The 13,814-nt window shown below is 38.6% G+C and overlaps 1 protein-coding gene across 1 annotated transcript in view; it reads right to left on the bottom strand.

Moving 5' to 3' along the window:
- Gria3 (glutamate ionotropic receptor AMPA type subunit 3) overlaps window positions 1–13,814 on the bottom strand; it is a 281,842-nt gene that overhangs the window by 173,031 nt on the left and 94,997 nt on the right. The window contains exon 4 of the mRNA XM_032889649.1: window positions 12,971–13,210. Coding sequence (XP_032745540.1) covers window positions 12,971–13,210 — 240 coding nt within the window. The remainder of the gene's footprint in view (window positions 1–12,970; window positions 13,211–13,814) is intronic.

Raw genomic sequence — 13,814 nt, 5'->3', positions numbered from 1 at the left:
CAAAATCATGTTTAAGCTAATATACAGGAGGTACACAATTACTAATGCCTGATCTGAGAACATGTTCTATTCAAACAGTAGAGTAAGCACATGTCCATGTCCTTCATTATGTCTTCCAAGCCTATGTAATGCCACATCTTGTTTTTAGCTAAGGTTACTTCACTCCCTCATTCATCTGCTTAATAGCAACAATCACTATGTTTTACTCAGCACTTAATAAAGTGCTTATAGAGATGAGCAAGACAGCAACCCCATCCTCAATTAGCTGGTGGTATTATTCAGAGATAGGTCTGTAAATGAATAAATAATAATATTGATAGCTTTTTATGTTTCATGCTGTGCTAGAGGTATAGGCAAATAACTAGAAGGGCAGAGGTCAGTAGGGCAAGGACTACTATTTGAGCAGGACTTTGAATGATATTTTCCAGATTTTTGTGTAGATGTGTATATGTTCATATGTACATGTGTGTGTGTGTGTGTGTGTGTGTGTGTGTGTGTGTGTTTGGAAGGAAATTGGTGAGAATATAAATGATAAAAGAAAATGCCACATGCAAGAGATTAAAAGCCGTAAAGGCTGTCTTCCATGTAGCATATTGAAACACTCACAATTATAGAGTACTAGTATAGGGGAGTTCATGGTGGTGGAATGTGAAGGATGCTAGTGGAACATTCAAAGACGAGGTTTCAAGGCTGTGGAAATGACTCAGCAATTAAGAGCATCCATTATTTCAGAGGACACAGGTTGAATATCAATACCCACATGGTGGCCCACAATCATCCATAACTCTATTCGAAGGGATCTTACATCCTTAGACACTAGGCACATAGTACATATATATACATGTAGCCAAAACATTCAAAGGCTTAAAATAAATCGAAAGATTCAAAGGTAAGATTTCTGAAAAAAAAAAAGTCCATAGAACAGGGTTTTCTGGGGAAAAAGAAGTCTAGGTAGGGCATCAAGGTGAATTGTTAAGGGGAAATTACAAGTAGAGATCTAGAATTGGGAAGGGGTCACAGCCTCTGTAAAATTCAGATGAAACTTGAACTCTTCTGTCTAGTGAGGCATTTGAACCTTTGAGAAATGATATATTCAAGCAACAAAGTTTCTTTCCCTTTTACTGTAGAAATTTTTGTATAATTTCTACTGAGATATTTTTCCATATACAGGAAGCATAGACATTGAAAATGACTGAGGGGCCATATTCTAAGACGCCGAAGGGTGGTGGAAGAACAGACCTGGCGTGACAGGCAGGCCATTGATGAAAACTCAGCAAGAAAAAAATGTTCCAAGTGCATTATGATATGGAAATTTACCAGGAAATATTTTGAGACCTGATAGGGTATCTCATTCTACCAACTAGGCATTGTTTCCTTTTCTCCCTTGTCTTAAAGGACACAGAAAGGCTCAAGGAAGATCACTAAGAGATGACTAAAAGAGGAAACATTTCAGTGCCTTGAGTAGTCTCTGGCTAGATAAAAGAGGCAATGTGGATAGTTATTTGTATATTCAACCCCTAGGAAGAATAGTCCTTTGAAAATGCGTGCTATAATAGCTCCCAGAATTTTGCAGCACTTAACATTTTGTGCTAGATTCTATTGATTTACATATCTGGGATGTCTTTCTAAACTGTGAGTTTATTATGAAGAGGCACCCTGTTTCTTTCAGTTATATAACCCTGCACTGATGGACAATTTTAATTGCAGAACGACAGAATTTATCCTTCATTCTATAGATGTAGAAACTGGTGGCTCGAAAGGCCGTAAGACTTGAGTTTGATATTTGAAAACAGAGATAGGCTTAGAACCTGAGTTCCAGTTTGATGACTTGTTCTTTCCATGCCTTTAACTGGACCACTCACCCCTTACAACAGGGTGCTCTTGGTGTGTGGCAACAGAGATTCTGTCCTTAATTAAACTCTAGTCAGATGCCTCTAAGCCCTCTACTTGAGGAGGTCTCAAGCTTGGCCTAGCAGAACGTGAACAAAACTTGGACATATTTTCCAACAATTCAAGGTCACAATTCTTATGGTGGCCACAGCCCATTCTAAAATGCCTGTCTGAGACATTCAAGACTGAAAAATGAATTGATCATTTGATCTAGTCAGTGCCTAAGTTTAATGCCAATGTGGCCCAGTCTCTATTGGACTGTAGGAGGTTGAGTTCAGTAGGTACTGCTTAACAAAACGGCATGAGTTTCCCCCTGACCAAGCTTTCTAGTTATTTGCAACTTCCCTTACATGGTGATTGAGGAAAGCTGCTCAGATACTCCTGTTTACTCACTTTTCCTCTAAAGTACCCAGGAACTTTTGTAAAAATTGAAGACGACTTCAATTTATGCTGAATTCTTCCCTTATTGCAATACTACGTTACTGAATAAAATCTGCTAAAGTGTCGGGTGTCCAGCTGTGTTTATCTTTGACAGCGGTTAGAAACCCTGATTATGTGAGAGGAGACAGAATGTTCCTGGATAACATGCATCTATTTCTGAGCCTTCCCTTTCCCTTATACCGCCTAGATGAATGCTATACTCCTAACTTTAAATCTTAGGGGTTACAGTGCCAGCATTCCATGTGACTGTATGCCTATGAGAAGGTAAATATGGGCTCAAAAATGATCTACTATGTAATTTGTGACAAACTACAAAAAGCCCTCCAAATATCCCTCTTGTTCTTAATAACTCACTGTAGGTCTGTTATCCGTGAAATAATGCAAACCTTTATTTGGGGGAGGGGAAGCTATTTATATTTTCAGTCTAACCTACCACTTGGTATACTGAGTTCCATATGCTTCTCCCATTTCCTACCTTCTGTGAGAACTGGAGCTACCTTTATTTGTCCTAAGCTCACCTCTACATGCTGTATGTCGGTGAGACACTCAGCAGACAAACACAGGATTTAGAAGGGAAAATGACCCGACTATTAATTGTTGTCTTCGTTTACAAGCATATTAAAAATTCAAATGAAAGAGAGCCAGAGTAATGCAATTGAAAGCAAGCACACTGGTGCTTAATTACCCCAAGGAGAAGGATGTAAATCCTTAACAGAACGGAGACCTGTTTATGCAAGGACCTGTGGAAATGAATCGGAGGCCTACTATGAAATCAGTGCCTAGCCAAGTGCTGCCTGCCTGCAGTGAAGTTGAAACACTTTCTAAAAGTTCAATGTGGCCCAGGAACATAACCTGTCAGCCTTCTTGCCTGACATGATCTTAATTAGCCTCTCTACTGCTGAGAAAGCCCGCTGAGGTAGTTAGCACCAGAGAATTCATCAGATCGTTTGTGGAGTCGACAAAGCAGGACAGCAGCTGACACTGGCAACTTATTGATTGGAAAGGATCCCTGAAAACGGGGAAGTAAAGTAGTCTTTATTTGAGTCCCTTGTTCTTCCCTGAACGAAGGTGCTCCGCAGAGAATTGGCAGAATGGACAAGCTGTGCTCCATGTTAACGTACCCTCATCCCTCCCCCCATTCCTTGGCATTTCATATTCTGTCTTGCTTTTGTAAATTTGTTTTTCAGTTGAGGCATCCTGTACAGCCATGGTGCAACCAAACAATGCGTTTAACTGATGGACAAGGGGAGAGATCTCTGTTGATTTTGCTGTTGCACTTTTGCTAGCGCATTAGTTGAGAAAATGGAATTTTGCCAGTATTGCCTTCCCTTTCTTTGTTTACTGCCTATTTTCAACAGCCCTGTAATTGTTTTCCATTTTGTAAAAGGCACAGTGCTCCTTAAATTTTTTTTATTGTATGTCTTGTCCTGTTCTCTTATGTTGAAGAACACTGATGGGAATGCCATGTTGTTTTGGTTCTAGAGGCCAGGTTGACCTTAACAATGAAGGTGAGTCATTGCTAGGTGAAGCAGTTCCATTGAAGGCTCAGAAACATAGTCTTCCATGAAGCCTTTCCTGATGGCTCTAGCTGCCCACCAGGAACTCTCTCTTCTTTGGTCTCCCTTGGGGCTTGAAATCCATTCTTGACTTATGCTAGTTCATAATTGTTTTATGTGCTTTTCTCTTAAACCCATCTCTTTGACCACGATGTCAACTATTCATAGTTAAAGACTAGAGGATATTGAACATTGTTGTTAACACCAACATAGATACAGTGAAGCTGTCAGTTAATGGTATATTAGTCCATAGCCAGTCTCTTGAGGAGTTCCAGTCACCAGTCCATTGACTCACGACTGTCTTCCTACAATCACCATTTTGCAGCAGATACTTCCATGCTGGAGGAAAAGATGCTGTTTTTGTACATTTGCATTCCTTGGCTTTTCCTTACTACTAAAATGTGTCTATATATTTATTGTCATATATTCCCTGAGGAACCAAAATTTATTTCTCCCTCCAATGATGGATAATGTTTTGAAAATAAAATATGATCACAAGAACTAAAATTAATTGGACATGTTATCCTGTTCAGCTTGAAACTAAAGACTTTATATACACTGTATTCTGTATTTCACATACTTTACCCTCACTTGAATTGATGTCTACAGGGCTCCACGAGACAAACCCCAAAGTCTCAGTTGCAGGATTACTATACAATCTGTCTCCTTTTCAACAATCAGTCAGGCTCAAACCCAGAAATAGTAGCTAATTGCATCTAGCCCCTAATACTGTGAAGAACATTCATTTAATAAGAACTAGCTATTCAGCTCATTGAGGGTTAATTCCTCAAGGAACCTGCTGAAAGCAATGGAAGGTCAGAGCAAAAGAGCAACTCTGCCAGCTGTCACCTTCTTCCCCCAAAGATGCAAATGCAGTTCTAAACCTCATACTAAGGCATAATGGTGGTGGTGGTGGGACAAAAAGATTTATTTCTTTTGCCACAATAGTGACATTCTGGGGCAGGAAACACAATTTTAGCTAGCCTACCAAAGGAACTCCTATCCCAAACCCCGAATAGCTGTCTTTCAAACAATTCAGGCTGTCATAGGAAAGACAGAGGAAAAGAAAGCGAGTAAGGCAGTATATACTTCTGTTTCTAAGAGGGAGGGGGCTACTCAAAGCGCATCTCGTGACAGGAGTACCATCTCTGCACATGAAGGACAACCCAAGAGAGAAAATTTGACGGTTTGGTTTAATGTGTCTTTGGAGACGAACGTTCCTCTGGCTGTGAAATCAATTCAACCTTGCATTCACTGCGATCAAGGAGTTAACACTATATTAAAATTAGTCATGTCATTTGATGGAAAAATATTCTACTTATGGAAATACCTTTATAGGAAAACTGCCTTTCTGAGTCTGAGCTGGAAATATTACAGAAAACAGGATCTAATCACAGCGAAGCCTTTTTTCAGCTTTGCATGACAGCTGTAAAATATGACAGTATTTATGAATAGTTGCTGCAGTCTAATGTGCAGCATTGGAGAGCTTCTAGCAAAAATATGGTAAGCTACTAAGAGAACAATTTCCACAGTAACTAATATCCAGCTTTTTGAAAGGATACTTTAATGTCTTATGGTTTTTTTTATTCTCCCCCTACTGATAGTCCAACCCCAGGAATGAAGGAGCTACTAAGCTAATAACCTCTGTGGAGAGGAAGTGTTTAAATGATAATTTATTTCAAGAGCTGACAACAAATTGCTCGGCACTTTCTCTTTTTATGCCCCAAAGCAGTCAAGGATGTGCAAATCGAAGTATTAAAAATATGACAGCTTCAGTATTTTCATTTTCAATGAAACCCTCATTATAGACATACGCACAGTCTTTTATTCACAATCCAGTCCAAATATTCATTCACTAGTATTATCGTACAGGCTCTCAAGATGCTCTCGTAGTGAAGACTCATCACAATAGATTAAGCAGGCTGCAGAAACTACCAACCGTCTTAGGTCCTGTCATCCCTGATTACTGCTGCTCAAACATGGGAATTTAGTATCTGTCTCTCACAGGATAATGTACTCTCCGGGCCTTCCTAATTTATTCAAATATAAAAAAGTAACGTGAATTTCAATAAAAAAACTCTCTTGACTTCACTTTTCCCAGAAGGCAAATGGACATGCCTAGAATTGGAGCCATCTGTCACCTTCGTATTTCCTTTCATTAGATCTTGAAGCAGGTGTGAAAAAGACAAGGCAAAGCAAAATTAAACAAAGCAACAAGATTTGTTTTGATGCAGGTACCTACTACTCATAATACTTAGCTGGAAATAAAATCTTTGGTAGTAATCCACCATTGGCCATTCTTTGTTTTTTGCCACAACCAGCCACATATCTCCTCAGCAGTATAAACTTTTAGATTCCTGTTTTTCTGAGCTCTAGAAACTATCTTAGCCACAGAGAGGGATGTGTGGGTTCACTTTGCCTTAGATGCAGGCCTCACTACAGCTGTTCATTCCAAACCTGCATTCTGTCTGCATCGAGAACATTGTCCTTTCTCTGCTTCCACCATTTTGACTCAAATGCCCTTTAACTTGGGTCTTTGGCCATCTGTTTATGTTGATCCCTGGTATTCTAGTGTGAAAAGATAGCATATTTATTTGTGATCACTATGATATAAGAAATAAATTGAGAACTGGACCATCTACACAGACACAATTGAAGTATGGAGGGTCTAAGCCCAGGGTCCTTTGAAGAACTGCCACAGGAAAAATGAAGGAAATGGTACCCGATTCCTTTAAGTATTTAGACAGTGGGAAGCAGTATGCTATCCAGAGCAAAGCATATAGTCTGTGGAATGTGGCAGACCTAGGGGGATATGTGACTTTTTCTTTTTTCACTTTGGTGTTGTGTAAGTCCAAGAACCACATTTTGAAATGTTTTGCCTTGGTTTCATCAGGTGTAGCATTATATAAATTTTACCATGATGAAATGTGATAATCTCTAGACTCAAGACCTAGTATATATGTTAAATAGCTAAGAAATAGCAGCTGTTCTTATTTATTTATAAAATACAGTAAACCCCAGCATAAGTGCACAGGCCTGTAACCCCCAGCTACTGAAGAGGATGGAGCAGGATTGCAAGTTCAGGGTCTAACTGAACTGCTATAGAGAATTGAAAACCAGCCTGGACAACTTAATGTGACCTTTCCTAGACAAGGAAAGATTTTGGAGATCTAGGCATAGACCTAAGTGGTAGAAGCTTGCCTAGTGCATTCTCTTGCTGCTGTGCAAAGAATGTGTGTGTGTGTGTGTGTGTGTGTGTGTGTACATATATATATATATATATATATATACATACAAACACACATCTAGAAATACTGATTTGTTGTCTCTTCATCTGTCTGTCTCTGTGCATGTCTGTGTATATTTGGTAAAGAGAGGAAGAAAGGAGGAAATGAATAAGAAAAGAAACAGAACAGAGATATGAAAGAGAACGAATAAAAACAGTTAAAAAGAGAAGTTTTTGGGCTTTATTTGGTAAAAGAGCATTATGAAGTTGACATGTAAACATTGTGGATGTCAGCATTCGGAAAGATGTGAAAAAAGGAAGCCTCTGCTCATCTCAGAAGAATTAAAACCTAACCTATCTGTAAGCATTCATGATCCTCCTAGGAAAGGCCTCTCTCTTCCTCGGCACCCCTCTCATCTTGGGGAATCTCCTTACTCCCTAGGACCTGAAGGAAACATCTTAGCTGTCTGAGAACCTTTATTTCTCTTCTCCATGGTCAATGCTGAAATGAATGCAAATATCACCAGTAGGGCCCACCAGTTCCATGTTGACCAACAGAACAATTCCTATAGCGTTCTCAGTTTCTACCACAACCTTTAAAAGAAGGTAACAATGTCTCTTGAAAGGCTATTGACTCTCAGAGAGTTACTTGGGAACTGGGTATGGAGTTTCAGATTCAGAATGGGAGACAGCAGGAGTTTATTGAATGCTAGAAAGAGGGTTGGCACTAGTTGTCTCAAAGGGTACCCAGACTATTATCTCATTATCTAAGCCCACAGTCACAGATGGGCCAGGCTCTTTCATCTCCATGGGGTTTGCTCATTGAAGCCAAGGAGAGGCTTCATGTACTCAAGAGAGCCTGGCTTCAGTTGTCAGGTATGTCACCATTGTGGAGGTGATTGTGTTACTCTTTAGAACACTTTCACACACACACCCCCAATGTGTGTAATAACTGAAAGAGGTGACCATTTTCTTGGAATGGTTTTAGAATCTTCTGTGCAGAGGAATCTGTGTATGCAAGCAACCTCCCAAATTGGATTCCCTGGAACCTGAGAGCTCAAGATTAAAGTTGACTTGTAAAAGTTGAGAATAGAATGGTGGGTACCAGAGACTGGGGTGGTGGTGGTGGTAATGGTGGAAAGACAGATAGAAGTTGGTCAATGGGTACACAGTTATAATTAGAAAGAAGAAATGGGCTTTAGTGTTTGGTTGCCCAGAAACATGAGTATAGTTAACAGCATTCTGCATGCTTCAAAAATAACCACAAGGGAATTTTGAGTGTGTTTGCTATAAAGAAATGATAAATAGATGATGTGACCCATATGCTAATTACCCTGATTTTGATCACTACGCAATGTATACATGTATCAAAATATCACATTGTATCTCATGAATATGTATAAGTAGTGTGTGCCAATTAAGGCGATAATAATAAAAAGAAAACCATTTTTGGATTAAGTTTCTATTTCTATGGAAGTTCCTTGCCTGAATAAAAATTTCTTTTCTCCTGGATACACAAAGTCATTAGTAACCATATAAATTGGCATGAATAAATTGGTGAGCTGAGGTGTTGTCATTAGCAGAGAAAGACTATTAATCAACGGGAACAAAATGCAGGACATGAAGATTTGTGAAGGTGTGGGCGAAGGGTAGGCAGAGATGTGGTTTTATTCCCAACAGGGAGGGCCAGCATAGAGATGCTGTGCTGTGAGAAGGACTAGGTAAACAAGTAACAGAGAAGTCGATAAAAGGAAAGGTTATAGAGAGGGTAGGTAACACAGTTAGTGAACCTCATAATTTTCCTAAGCACTGACCTTTTATGTATGTAGAACCAAATGCCTGTTTTCTAACTTGATACTAATGAAGCAGGGTGTCATTTTATTAACTAAGTGAAGCAGTGATTTGCAAATCCAGAATCAGACCTTTGTCTGTACACAGAAATTAGAGCAGAGCCAGTATATTCCACCAATTTACTCAGTGTTTGATAATGCCAGAGAAAACTAGCCATGTTTGTGCGATGTATCTTTGAAACGACCTCCAAAGCTTAACCCATTCTTTGACTTCTTATTCATCCCTGGACCTAAACAGAAAAGTCACAATAGTGTATATTTAATCTTATTGAAAGAAATTGATTATCAGGTTTCCCTTTCTATCTCGTCACATCTCATATAATTTAAAATATTCAAATTATATTTGATCTTAAATATCCTCCACCATTTTACTGAAGCAAGAGATGATCACTGACAAAAAGAGAGAGAGACACCACAGATACCGTACGTCATAGTGTAAAGATCTGTTTATCACATTGGAGATAGGCGTTGGGGTGCTTTATATCAGACCAAATCAAATAACAATAGGGGGCATTAGGTTAGGCACCAAGTGGATGGTGTGGACAAAAGGGGTTTCTGGGTAGTGAGCAAGATTTCTGCTCCCTCAAACCCAGTTTAGTTAAAACGTAAATCATTTTTACTTCTCAGACTTTTCTCTACCTCCAGCCTCGGTTAAGCTGTTATCATTCTGACCTGCAGGACCACAGTGGCTCTCTTTCTCTCTTGTTTGGTGATTTTCCTTAGTTCACCACTCTATTAATTATAGAAGCTTAAATCAAGTCATTTGACCCCTCCGCTTGTAATCTTGTAATGCTTTCCAACTTTAGAATCTACTCTCCTTACCATGGTGCCTGGTCGCATTCCACGGCTAAAATAAGCTCTCTTCTCATCTCTGTGTTCTTCCAACTACATCCATCTCCAACCATCCTCCTCCCTCCTCACTAATCGTTGTCCACACTGGTCTTTCATTAATTTCTACAGCTTTTTTTTTTTTTTTCACTGTCTGTTTCCACATTAGGCTGTATCCTTCAATCCTTTTACTTGCCCAATTATAATGCCCCTCCTCAATAAGGCTCTCACTAGGCATCCTTTCCAAATTAGGTCTAAGCATTATACTCTTTCTTTGTTTTTTTTCCCATAGTGCATTATCTAAATGTACAACTATAACTTATTATTTACTTGATTTTGTCTGTCTCTCTCATTTGAAAGCAATCGTTCAAAAATTTTTATTTATTTAATATATACGTGCTCTGCTGCCTATACATCCACAGGTCACAAAAGGACCTCAGATCCCCTAATAGATGGTTGTGACCATCATTTGGTTGCTGGCAATTAAGCTCAGGACCTCTGGAAGAGCAACCAGTGCTTTTAACCACAAGCCATCTCACTAGCCCATAGAAAGGAATCTTTATGACAGTGGGGACCATATGTGTCTTGTTTATCATTGTAAGCTTAACAACTGTTAGATGAACGAAGAGGGAGGTACAATTTGCTATAGGTTTAGAAAAGTTGAAATGATTTTCATTATCAAAATAAAGGAGAGTATTTCGGGTGGTACTAGAGGAGTTGAAGTTGATAAATCAGAGGCATGGATCTGGCACGTTTGACAATAGTGAAAAATGGGAATTACCTACAGTAAGAGAGTCTTACAAGGCTGTATAGGGAGAAAAGGATGGTAAGTGGGCTGAGGTGAAAATACTGAATCTTAAAGAACAGACTATTTCTCTCTCATGTGGGCAATATCTTAAGTTTTTGTGATAGTTTTTCAAACAATGTTTGAGAAGAGTTTCCAAAATGGACGTTAATGTTAAAGTTTGTGTAATGAATGTCTCAAAAACATATTAGATTAGTCCTTTCTGTTAAGGAGCTACAGAGGAGAGAAACAGATTTACATGAATCAGGCAGGTTTCTTTGCTGTCAGACCATACAGTTGCCCGTACCATTTAATAAGAGAAGAAGTAGACAGTGATATATGTCGGCCTGCTTCTTCATAGTAGAGAACTAAGGAGCAGAGATGGTTCAGAGACTTTGATAATAGAATGCATGTAGTGGGTCTCCTTTTGAATGAACAGAATTAAAGCATTAACAAAAATAATTTTTAATTTTAACAAAGCTTCAGGAGAAAAGCTGATGATTTCAACCTTCAGTTATGAAAACTAAATTATAATGCTCCATATTGCACTATATTCCATATATGGAAATGAGCTAGCTCATTCTCTGTGTTTGAACCAAAGGAAAATTCCTTGAGTAAATTGTAAATTAGAAATTTTGAATAATATTTAAACAATGTTGCTTTGTTTAAACACACAGAGCTCCTTTCTTACATTGTCCTTTGCCCACGTTCTTTTAGAAATATATATTTAGTTTTTTAATACTGAAACTATAATATAATTACATTACTTCCTTCTCTTCACTTCCTCCATCCAGCCCTTCTTATGCACTCTTACCCATTTCTGCCTCTCAAATTCAGTCTCCCTTTCTTTAATTATTTTTACATATATGAAAATATACATAACTACATGAATACAACCTGCTCAGTCAATATCATATTGCATGTATGATCTCTGTGTTGACTCCTTGATATTGGATAAACATGGTGGAGTCTCCTTTGAAGAATACTATTTTTCTCATTTTCAGAGTTCTCCAATTGCCCGTAGTTCTTTGTTTAAAGTTGAGACTTCATGGTGTTCCTGTTTTCCTGTCCTCAAGAAATCCTACCATAGAGGCCCAGTTTCTCTAAGGAGTTGTCTCTGAAAAGTCCACATTTCTGGAATGCTACATTTTTACAATCTTTAAAGCAACCAGAAGGCAGGATAGCATTCAATTCAACATTGTTCTTTGTTGGTAATGAATTGTTGTATAAATGATTTTTTTGTTCACCCCTATTGGAACTATATTTTATATGAATTTGTCTCTGAGGTAGAATACACCACGGAGGGTAGATAGCAGCTCGCAGAATCTCTAGATTAACTCACTTATAATATGCAAGTTACAGTTAGTTTCAAGATACTAAGTTTCTTGTGTCTGGCATACTGTCAAAAAATCACAGAGGCATAGAATCCTACATAAAAAGGGTCTGAGGAAAGGAAGGGCAAGAAACTGTTAGTGACTTGGTCAAGATAAAGCTAGCTAGTATCAGATCTTGAATTAGAACTCCTAGATCCTGATTCTGATTGGTGAATTTCAATCCCCTTTGCTGTAAAGTGTCTTAGGCACACAGACAGGATCTGATGCTGCAGCTAAATAAGAGGAATGTGAAGAAAACCAAGGCTTCAACAGGGACAAATAAACTTTTCAAATTATGTTGATAAGAAAGACCTTTTCTGTAGGTATGGGCAGGGCCAGGAAGACAGACCTTTCCTGTGTTTCTTCTTTCCCTAAATCTGAAACCCTGGAGTCAGAGAGAGCCATCTTCATTTAGTCTCTAGGCAAATGTCCGATATAAGAACAGTGTTTGAGGGAATGTCATGATAATACAGTCCCTTGGCTTTATTGAGAAAAACTTCATAGACAACTGGACTTGTGGAGTACATTTAGTTTGGATATGATGCATATATTTCATCAAATTACTTAATACATGTTGAAAAGATAATCATAATCTCACAAGATTCATTTTCTAAACTTTCCAGATTGAACTCTCATTACTACATAAATAGTAGATCACATATATACACACATAGCAGTGCATGGAAAATTTTATTTCTTTATCTCAAAACTTTATTTGATAGTATTCTATGTTTTGTGTGTTTTAGATCAAATAAAATTTTCCTGGGCATGCTCTTTTGCAAAAATAATGTCCAGGGGTTTAGCCCAAGCCACTTTTTTTAAAGTAGGGACCTATGTATATGACTTGGAAAATTAGGTTAAAATCATTGATATACTTTTTATGTTTGATTTATATTAATACTAAAACAAATTTAAATGAGAATTAGATTTTATCTATTGGAATAAAGGGATGCATGGGTGACAAAGTGTGAAAACCATCATCATGTGAATGCCCATAGAGAGAAGTAGCTGTGTCTTCTTACCTCGGTCTGTGTCGTAGAGGTACACAAACTTCTCCCACTTGTAGTAACCGAGAAGACTCAGAATGGCACCCTTCAGGGCTGGGCGCATCTGGATGACGAACTGCACATCTGCATCAGTGGGAAAGCTAGGTGTGACAAAAGATGTGTGTAGGGCCCCACAGAAGGAGGTCAGGGTGTTCATTGACATCTGGTCATAGAATCCAAAGATAGCATACACCCCTCTGGAGAACTGGGAGCAGACTGCAATGAGAAAGAGAGGAACACATTTCAATAGGTCAGTTGTCCCCTGTGGCAGCTTGTAAGGTTAGAAAGCCAATGCATAATGAATCTCCGAATTAGCCATGCCAAAAAGCAAGCAAGCAAGCAAACAAAGAAGAACAACAGAGAAACAAGAAGTCAAGACTCTAGAAAAATATAAGAACCCTACCATGGTCTAGTTGCCCAGCAGGAAAATAATTAAGAAAGGGAAATCTTCATTGGCTATAGTTACATATTATCTGTGTTTACAGTGGCCACAAAATTGAGGAAGGGACAAGGTGACAGTTGTCTTATCTCATACAAGTCTCCCTGCTCACCTTTAAGGCACTTCAGGCTCTAATCTTCCCAAAATGGTTACCCAGTGACCCCTTAGTGTGGTCATGCCACCACCGAGGCAAACTTGTCTTTCCATGTCTTCAGCTCTTTTCCTCCTAGGTCAATGCACTGGATGCACATTGAATCAAACTAACTGCTAATGTGTCTACCTGGAAACATGTTATTCTTGCTATATCAAATAATGCTAAGACCACCGATGTATTGTAACAAAAACCCTTCATGTAGACTGCTAATTTAGAGAATTTCAGAT

This window comes from Rattus rattus, chromosome X (genome assembly GCF_011064425.1).
Source record: "Rattus rattus isolate New Zealand chromosome X, Rrattus_CSIRO_v1, whole genome shotgun sequence".
Classification (NCBI taxonomy): Eukaryota; Metazoa; Chordata; class Mammalia; order Rodentia; family Muridae; genus Rattus; species Rattus rattus.
Note: the sequence above shows the minus strand (reverse complement) of the source record. Positions and strands in the feature narration are given on the sequence as shown.